The sequence below is a fragment of the Pteropus vampyrus genome, unplaced genomic scaffold (assembly GCF_000151845.1).
Source record: "Pteropus vampyrus isolate Shadow unplaced genomic scaffold, Pvam_2.0 Scaffold203, whole genome shotgun sequence".
NCBI lineage: Eukaryota > Metazoa > Chordata > Mammalia > Chiroptera > Pteropodidae > Pteropus > Pteropus vampyrus.
In genome coordinates this window covers 389479-399178 of record NW_011888984.1, presented here as the reverse complement: position 1 = coordinate 399178, position 9700 = coordinate 389479, and the positions used below count along the sequence as shown (strand labels likewise).

General features: G+C 60.0%; 1 protein-coding gene across 8 annotated transcripts in view; it reads right to left on the bottom strand.

Moving 5' to 3' along the window:
• Nucleotides 1-1023: 1023 nt before the first annotated feature.
• The window catches only part of PRX (periaxin), a 17948-nt gene continuing 9271 nt past the window's right edge, over nt 1024-9700 (bottom strand). For 3 of the 8 annotated variants that reach the window (XM_023537891.1, XM_023537890.1, XM_011372215.2), the window contains 3 exons: nt 8369-8525; nt 5786-5982; nt 1024-5166 (listed from right to left, as the gene is read on the bottom strand). In XM_023537891.1, the coding sequence (XP_023393659.1) occupies nt 1219-5166; nt 5786-5982; nt 8369-8525 (4302 nt within the window). In that variant the 3' untranslated portion in view covers nt 1024-1218. Of the gene's footprint in view, nt 5167-5785; nt 5983-7478; nt 8273-8368; nt 8526-9700 lie in introns of those variants that run through there. The other 5 variants (XM_023537892.1, XM_011372217.2, XM_011372216.2 and 2 more) reach the window with 5 other exon arrangements.

The window sequence follows — 9700 nt, the reverse complement described above, 5'->3', positions numbered from 1 at the left end:
CCCTTTGTGGGACCACAGAGTGGTCACCGAGGACACTGACAGGTCAGCTGTAGTGCGAGGAAAACCCTAAATGCTGGGTGGGTGGGGGGCTGGTCGAATGTGCACCACGAGGGCCGATAATTCCTGCCATGTTTGGTGGGGACAGAGAAACCGTGTGACAGGGCAGTGACCTGAGGGTCCAGCTCAGAGGGAGAAAGTGCTGGATGTACCTGAGAGGTCCGTGACAGCTCAGGGAACCGCCCTTCACCTGGGATGGGAGAGCGGAGACGGAAAGAGAGCGGAGTATTGGATGTGGGGGCGTCAGGGGGAGATTTGGGACTGGACAGCATGTCTCCTTAGTCCAGTGTGGGGCATGGCAGGGAGATATGGGGGAGTCTTGAGGCCCTGGCGGGGGCTTGGGGGCTTAGATTTGGAGTGAGGTTGGGTCCCTGGGAGCTGAGGCCCAGCCCCAGTGGGTGCTGAGCACCCTAGGGCTACTCCTAAGAGGCAGCCAGGTGTCTGGGGTCAGGGCTCTGAACCCACGAGCCCGGAGAGAGAGCAGGAGGGGGCTTCCTGGGGGATGGGGGCGGGTGGACCTGGCGATCACACCGGCCGGGAGGAACAGGGGCCGGCAGGGTGCCGGTGTTCTCGCTGGTGCGTTAGTGGCCAGCAGAGGGCAGGCAGGTAGATAGCAATCATTCTGGTCCCTTAGGGCCCCTGGAGCTGTCCTGGCCTGAGTGGGCTCCACAGGACAGGTGGAGCCCCCAGCAGAGGGGTCCTGCAGCTGTCTTCCGCTGGGGACTTCCCAGAGTTCTGCTCAGGAGCCCCCATGACTTCTGAAAGGCTAGGGCAGGCCCCCTTCCGACAGGCCCATCCCAAGGCCTTTCTGGCTCCTCAGATTTCAGGTGGCCTGTCTCCCAGCACACAGACTTCCCTCAGGCTGGGCTCGAGTCTCCCCTCCTTCCTCCTCAGGGACTCCTTTCCCACCCTCCCCTCTCCCCACTCCCCCATGTAGAGAAGAGACCAAACACAAGGCTACCTCTGGATTATTTATTTACATGGCTTGGCAAGATACAGGCACTCCTGCCAACGAGCCAGGCAGGAGGCCTTCCAGCCCTGGCCTGTCAGTCACCCACTTCCCGGCCCCGGCCCCCTGAGGGTTAGTGTTGGTTATCTCACACACGAAACAAGGGGGCAGGATGGGAAGATAAAAGGGGAGCCTCCCTCCGCCCAGGGCCTTCAGATGACTGCAGCCTGAGCCCCCTCCATCCTGCCGGGGCCTGGAGCCCCCGTCTCCGAAAACCCCACACTGGGCAGCCGGACCCGGAACCCACCCTCCTCCCGGTCCCTGCTCCCACTCCGCGTCTTGGGGCTTAGGGACACCCTAGGGAAGCGGAACTTGGGCGACTTCTCCCCGCCAGGGGACTTGGAGGCCGCCTCCCCCTCCTGGTCCCGAGTGGCCTTAGAAGAGGTCGCCAGCCCAACGCGGGGCAAGTGGACTCGGAGGCGGCCTCGGCGCCCAGAGGCCCCCTCCCCACCCCCCTCCTGGTCCTCCTCGTCCTCCAGGCCAGGGGAGCCTTCCCCAGTGCCGGTCTCACTCTGGCTGAAGCCCACGCGGGGCAGCCTGAGTTTTGGGCTCTTGGCCTTGTCGCCCTCCTCCGCCCACTCCTTGGCCCGCACCAGGCCGAAGCGGGGCAGCCGCACCTTGAGCTTATGTCCAGCGTCCCCGCCGCCCTCTACCACCTGGTACTCAGCGTGGCTACCCACGGCAGGTGGGGAGAGCTCCACATCGGGCAGCGAGAGGTGGAAGGTGCGCTCGGCCCCGGGGGGCTGGTCCCCAGGACCCTCACCCTTGGCCCCGGCTCCGGCCCCCAGTGTGGGCATCTTCAGCCTCAGCCCACTCTCGCCTGTGGCTGCCTCACCTACCTGCGCCTCTCGGCTCAGTCCCACGTCCAGCTCAAGCTGGGGCACTGTCACAGCGGGCATCTTGAAGACGCCCTCACCCACCAATAGCTCACCACCCGCCACCTGGGCTCCGGGCAGAGACAAGGTCACCTGAGGCACATGGACCTTGTAGCCTGCTGTGCCCTCAGCTGAAGGGACTGCACTCTCGGCCTGCCGCCCCGAGGCGGCAGCCACGCCGGCCTCCCCAAAGCCGGTGAGCTCCACCTGGGGCAGAGAGATGCCCAGGGGCATCCTCAGCGCCCCCTCCCGGTCCTCAGTGCCCGCCTGCCTGGTCGTAGACACCTGCAGGCCTGACAGCCGTGCTCCACTGACAGCCACACCTCCCTCTGCCCCCACTTCCTCCTGGGCCCCCAGCGTGACCAGCTCCACCTCAGGAATCTTAAGCTGTCCAGCCAGAAACTCTGGCTTTTCCCCTGGGCTAACGCGCCCATCCTGGATTTCTACTTCTTTCCCCCGAGCCAGCCCAAAGGAGGGCATCTTCAGTTTGGGCATCTTCACCCTCCCGTCCCAACCCCAGCCCTTGCCTTCCAATTCCCCCACCCCTGTCACTAGTTCTGCCGCCTCGGTGTCCCGACCTCTAACCCCAAACTTGGGCAGGGTGAACCTGGGCCCCTTGAGCTTGACATCGGCCCCTGCCACCTCCACCTTGCCTGTGGGCAGATGGGCATCTAGGCTGAGCTGCGGGATGGACAGATCGAGGGCGGGCAGCAGGCCTGCCTCCGCTGCCCCTTTGGCTTCAGCCTCTGTCCCCACTCGAGCCTTGGGGAGTGAGATGGCGAATTTGGACACCTTCAGCTTGGTGGCCCGTCCAGCCCCCTCAGCCTCTGCCTTGGCCACCTTTGGCCCTGAGAGTCCAAACTTGGGCAGGGAGAACTTTGAGGAGGGTTTGACTTTCATCTCCATCACCTCTACCCGTCCTTCCTCAACTTCCACTGTGGGCAGCTGTGGAGCGGCGATCTCAACAGAGGGCAACCGGGAGGCCACCTCCCCCACCCCTGCTGCCACCTTGCCCTCTGCTCGCTCCGCCCTGCCCACTTCGGCCGCTGGGACCTGCCCCTCCAGGCTGAGTGCCCTCGGCAGGTCTAGTTCCACTGAAGGCAGTGTGAAAGAGGGGACACCCACACGAGCCTCGCTGTCCACCTCTGGCTGCAGACAGGGAAGTGCCATCAGCTTCCCTGAGACCTCAGCCCCTGCCTCGCCCGGCTTGCCTCGTGACGGGGACCCTGCCCTCCCTAGCTTGGGCATCTTGAAGCCAAATTCCACCCCCTCTGCCTTCTCCGCCCTGGCAGCTTTTAGCTGCACCTCAGGTGCCTTGAGCAGCTTCACCTCAGGTGCCTTCGGAAGCTGCACATCTGGGACTTTTGGCACCTGTATTTCTGGCAGCTGCATCTCTGACACCTTCGGCAGCTCCACCTGCGGCAGGTGCACCTCGGGCACGGCCATCTCGGGCACCTTCGGGAGCTTCATCTCTGACACCTTCGGCAGCTGCACCTGTGGCAGGTGCACCTCGGGCACAGCCATCTCGGGCACCTTCGGGAGCTTCATCTCTGACACCTTCGGCAGCTGCACTTCCGGAAGGTGCACCTCGGGCACGGCCATCTCGGGCACCTTCGGGAGCTTCATCTCTGACACCTTCGGCAGCTGCACTTCCGGAAGGTGCACCTCAGGCACGGCCATCTCGGGCACCTTCGGGAGCTTCATCTCTGACGCTTTCGGCAGCTGCACTTCCGGGAGGTGCACCTCGGGCACGGCCATCTCCGGCACCTTTGGGAGTTTCATTTCCGGTAGCTTCATCTCTGAGACCTTCGGCAGCTGCACCTGTGGCAGGTGCATCTCAGGCACGGCCATCTCGGGCACCTTCGGGAGCTTCATCTCTGGCACCTTCGGCAGCTGCACTTCTGGGAGGTGCACCTCGGGCACGGCCATCTCGGGCACCTTCGGGAGCTTCATCTCTGGCACCTTCGGCAGCTGCACCTGCGGCAGGTGCATCTCGGGCACGGCCATCTCAGGCACCTTCGGGACTTTCATCTCAGGCACCTTTGAGACCTTCGTCCCAGGGAGCTTCATCTCGGGCACCTTTGGAAGTTTCATGTCAGGGAGCTTCATCTCGGAGACTTTGGGCAGCTGCACCTCTGGGAGCCGCACCTCGGGCATGGCCATCTCTGGCACCTTCGGGAGTTTGATCTCTGACACTTTTGGGAGCCCCACTTCTCGGAGGTGCATTTCTGGAATGGCTGCCTCGGGCACTTTCGGGAGCTTGACCTCAGGGGCCTTGGGCACCTTGACCTCTAGGGCCTTGGGCACCTTGACCTCAGGCGCCGAGACTCCGAGGCCGAAGGAGGGCATCTTGATGGTGGGCAGCTTCAGCTTGCTCTCAGCAGCAGCTTCAGGGGCAGCAGGCCGGGGCTCCAAGAGAGAAAGCCCGAAGGTGGGCATTCGAAGTCTGGGTCCCTTCGCCCGGGCCTCGGGGCTGCCCTTAGCCACCTTGGCCTCAGCTACTTCCTTTGCTCGAGCCCCAAAGCGGGGGAAACTGAGACGGGGCATCTTCAGGGCCACCTCAGGTGCCTCTTCTCGAGCCTCCACCTCCGCGCCCGGCAAGGCCAGATCCAACCCCACGGTAGGCGCTGCCACATCCAGGGTGGGCACCGTCACTGCCACGGCCCCTTCCCGGGTCTCTAGGCAGGGCAGTGTGGGCAGAGTGGGTAGTGAGGGCAGGGTGGGCAGCTCCACTTGGGGGACCTGGATCCCTACGGCTGCAGGCTCCACAGCAGGTGCCGCCGGGGTTCCTAGTCCAAAGGTTGGCAGGTGGAGGGCAAAGCCAGTGGCCGCTTCCGCTGCAGGGGCTGGGCCCTGGGGGACACCCACCTCGGCACCTGGCAGCCGGGGTCCAACCAGCTCCACCTGGGGGGCTGTAAAACGGGCTCCTGCTGCCACCTCGGCCTCCACTTTGGCCTTCCTGGGGGGAGGGGCGGCAGCGGCCAGCCGGGCTACCTGGGCCTCTTCGGCTACTTCTCGGACTCGCAGCCGAGGCAGCTGGAGGCGCCGGCGGGCGGGGGCGGCTGGGACAGGACCCTTGACAGCCTCGACTTTGAGACCCCGACGCAGACGGGAGAACTTGGGGAAGGAGAATTCGACGTCAACGGGGGCCAGGTCTGCAGGGGCCCCCAGGGCCCCAGGCACCACCATCTTCTTCTTCTTCACAGGGGACAGACTCTGGATGTTCTGGGGAGAGAGGAGAGAGGCGGGAGGCGGTGGGACAGGGGGAGGCCTGGGGTGGGCAGGGGGAGCCCCACCTGGTATTGTACCAGGCTGGGGATGTGATGGATTGAACATCTTGTCCCTGAACATCACCCCCACTTCCTGCCTGTCACTTCACTATTACTGCCCCTGAAGGCAAAGACATTCATTTAGAACCTTACAGGAGTGTAGAAACTGGGACCCAAGACTCCAAGGTCCTCATCCAGGATTTTCCTCAATACCCTCATTCTAGAGATGGGGAAACTGAGTGACTTGTCCAGGGTCACTCAGCAGTAAGTGAGAGGCAATCGGGCTTGAACCCGGCATTCCAATTCAGAGTCCCCTGGATCAGGACCCCTACAAGCCTAGAGCTGAAGGTGGGGACGCCTCTCCAAAGCGGGTGAAGGCCCTTGTCTGGGGTAGGTGGGTTCTCCTCCCCAGAGAGGAGTTCAGGGGCAGAGAACAGGAGGCGAAGGGTGGGATTAGCGTTGGGTTAGTAACAGACAGGGCAAGGCTGGCCCACAGTGTAAGGGAGTGGGGCTCACGGCGCAGAGACGGGATCGCCGGGGCAGCCCAGCGCTGGGGCTGGGCTAAGCACGCGTACCAGCTTGGCCACCTTGGCCCGCGGGCCCTTGATCTCGTAGCCAGACACGGTCCCGGGCCGCAGTGCCAGGTCTCCGGTGGGCACAGTGCGCTTCAGGCAGAAGGAGACCTTGTAAGGCTCGGCGCATTGCAGCAGGCGTAGTGCGTCCTCGTACTTGAAGTTCTCAAAGAACACGCGGGCGCTCAGCAGCTGGTCCCCTGGTGGAGGTGAGCAGTGTGTGGGCATCTCCCAGCTCCGCCCAGGCCTACCTCCGCCCACTTCCCTGGAGCCAGCACAGCTAGGCCCCGCCCAAAATTTGGGCCGCGTCTATCCCCAAGCTCAGTATTGAGACGCAAAGTTACTCCCTGTTCCGGGTCAGAACACTGAAGAACGAAGCCCCGCCCCATGGCCTTAACTCCACCTCCCCCACTAGCAGATCCACGCCCATTCAGGCCACACCTATAGCCTTTCCCCTCCCCCTCCCCATCCTCACATTCAGACACTGATTTTGCTTCTTTTACTTAGAGAGACCAGAATCAAAAGAAAACTCTCACCCCATCACTCACAGCCCTGCTTCTGTGGCGATTTACTCCACTCTCCACCTGTTCCCAGGAATTGCCATCCTCTGTCCCATTCCTAGCTCAGGTCAATTCCTCCAGCAATTCTCTCCTCTCCCCCAGCTTCATGGATTTGTCCCTCTCGTCTACATTATTCCCATTAGCATACAACATACTATTATTTCTCACATAAGTTGTCCTGACCTCACTCCACCTGGAGCTACTGGCCCATTTATCTCTTCACCTTGATGGCAAAATGCACTGAATTGCCTAGCTGCGTTATTTCTGCTTCTCCAATCACACTTCCGACACCCCATCCCAGAACCCTGAACTGCTCGTCTCAAGGCCCCATGCAGTGACCTCCGTGTAGCTAAGTTCAATGGTCAAGTCTTGGACTTTATCTACTTGGACCCCTCAGCCTTTGACCCAGCCTTTGACCCTTTAATACATTTGCTCAACTTGGCTTCCAGGGTGCCACACCCTCTGAAGCCTCCCTGGAGGTTCCTTCTCAGCCTCCTGAGATGGTTCCTCTCATCTCCCTGACCTCTTAAAGACACACTGATCCAGAGCTCAGGCCTTGGACCTCTTCTCTTCATTTACATCCTCTACTCACCCCTTTGAGAAACTCATCCAGATTCAGAAGTTTAAAGGTCAAAAATATGCTGACAGCGTCCAAGTGCATCTCTCTCCTCATCCTAGACTTATATATCAACTGCCCTTCCACGTCTCCACCCTGGTGTCCAAAAGACAGCTCTCATTTAAAGATCCAAACTGTACTCCCGGTCTTCCTCCAAACAAGCCCCAGCCCCAGCATTTCTCATTTGTAGGACTACCAACTCCATCCTCCTCGACCCCTCTCTTTTCATCACGCCCCATGTCCAGTCCTGAAAGCTGCTCCTCCTAGATAGATCTAGAACCCAAACCCTTCTCTTCACCTCCAATAACATAGTTTCGGCCCCAAGCATCGCCATCTCTTACCTGAATAATCACAGTAGCCTCTTTGTTGGTCTCCCTGCTCCCCACCTTGCCCCCCTACAGTCTACTGCTAATGCAGTTGTTTAACATAGTCGATTCTCCTCCACTCACAACCCTCCCACATTAAAAGCCAGTCTTCAACATGGCCTATAAAGTCCTCTAAAGACGTCCCCTCCTCTTACCTCTCTGGTTTCATCTCTTACTCTTTTCTTCACTGACTCCGTTCCATCCACACTGGCTTCCCGGCTGTTCTCCAACAAGCCAGGTACATTCCCACCTTGTGGCATTTGCACCGGCTGGTGTCTCTGCCTGGAATGCTCTTCTAGATGGCCACATAGCTCCTTCCCTTACCTCCTTCAGGCCTCTCTTCCCTTCCTGGCTCACCCTATTTAAAAATGCAGCTTCCTTCCTGGCACCCATAGCATACATTGCCTTTTAATTTACTATATATTTTGTACATTTAGCTTAAATATGTTTCTCTCCACTAGAATGTGTAAGCTCCACAAGTGCAGTGTTATCTATTTTGTTCACTGCAGTGGCCCAAGCATCTAGAATAATATCTGGAAATAGAAAAGACTTAGTAATAGTCGTTGCACGAATGAATCACATCAGCCTCAAGCATGTTACCTAAGACATCCCTTACTTACTAAGCTCCCCTCCCCACTCCCTCCAAGTTATTAGCTCCGCCTCTTTTCTCCCGCCCCAACGACAAAACCAGTAACTAGCACTTACATAGTGCTTACTATGTGCCACTTAGCTATGTGCCAAGTGTTTTCAAATGCTGATTCATTTAATCCACATAATAACCCTGTGAAGTGCCAGAAGTATTCTCATTTTAGAGATGAGAAAACCGAGGCCCAGTAAGATCACAAATTAGTAAACTGCAGATCTGGCAGTCCAACTGAGACAATGAATCTCTAGAGCCTGCTCTGAGCAACCGCAATGCCAACACACGAAACCGCATCCCAAACCCTTAACCCCGCCTCTTGGTCGTCCGCCAGGCTCGGCCTCCGAGGCAGACTCCTACCCGGGTCCCAGTAGAAAGGCCGCCCCATTTCCCGGCCCCGCCCACCTTCCTGCAGGCTGAGGCTCCGAGCTGCCGGAGAGTCCTCGCGCAGCTCGCGGATGTAGATCCCTTCCTTCCCGCCGCCAGCTACGTTGATGCCGCTGACCCCAGTCTGCGCCTCCGTCTCCACGATGATCTCCACCAACTCCGCCCGCCTCAGCTCCTGCGGAGGGCGGCGAGAAGTCGCCATGGAGTGCCAGGGCCAGACCTCGCCCAGAGCCCGCCATCGCGCTTAAAAGTGTCTCTTGAACGGGTCCTTAGGGCACGTGCCCCTGGGCAAGGCACTGGCAGGTCGTGTGGGCCCGCCCGCTCCGGCATTTCCTCTTTAAGCACCTGCGAGGGCCTCTCGCTCTGTGGCATCAACGGTTAAACTGGCTTGCTGGACTCGGGGAGCCCCTAGGACCTAGGTCGCGCGGACGGGGGGGCGGGGCGAGGGGCGGGGTCGTAGGGGAGGGGCCGGGTGGGGAACCCAGAGGGAACCTGAGTTGTGAGAAGGGCGGGACGGTGCTCTCAATGGGGCGTGACCAGCCCTGGCGGGCGGGGCTCGGGGTGCGGAACTCCGTCAGAGAGCACGCGTGGATAGAGCGCGCCGGCCAGAGAGGAGGGGTCAAAGATATGAGGGCGTGTGGCTAGAGTGTGTCTGTGGCAGTGGGTGGGGACCCATAGTTTCAGGACGGGGATTGAGCTATGGGGAGGAGCTTTAATAACAGCAGAACAGGGATGGAGGTGAGGAAGGGATTCCGAAGAAGGGGCTGGATCCTTAAGTGGTTGGGGATGGAGGGGCACGGGTGGGACTGGCCTCCTTGCAGGCTTGAATGAGTGTGAGACTGTGCCCTATTGTGGGCTTTATGACCCCCAAGACCTGCAGAACGCCCAGGGGAGAGGGATTCCAGTGCGGGTGGTGGGGGGAGCGTGGATAATGAGTGGTGGACCAGAGGCCCTGGTATTCCTGGTATTTACTGTCATTTACAGCTGCGCACTATGGAATTCACATCTGGGCTTCCACAGTGAGAGTCTAGGAACACAATCTGCTCTGTGCCTCTGGGAGAGAACTTTGCCCTCTCTGTGACTGTTCCTCTACCGTAAAGTTGGGTATCATTGGGTATGCTGGGAGGAGTGTCTGTGAGCTGAGACCTGAAGCAACAGGCATTTGAGGGGATGCTTTACTGGGCAGGGCATCTAGGCTGGCACAGACTGGAAGTGAAGCCAGGGTTTGGAGAGAGGAAAGCAGGTCTGGGCCAGATGCCCATAGTAGTGGCCTGGGCACTAGAGGGCTGGGCAGAGAGGGGTAAGAAGAGTTGTGGGGGCAGCAGGGAGCAGCATGACCATCATCACCAT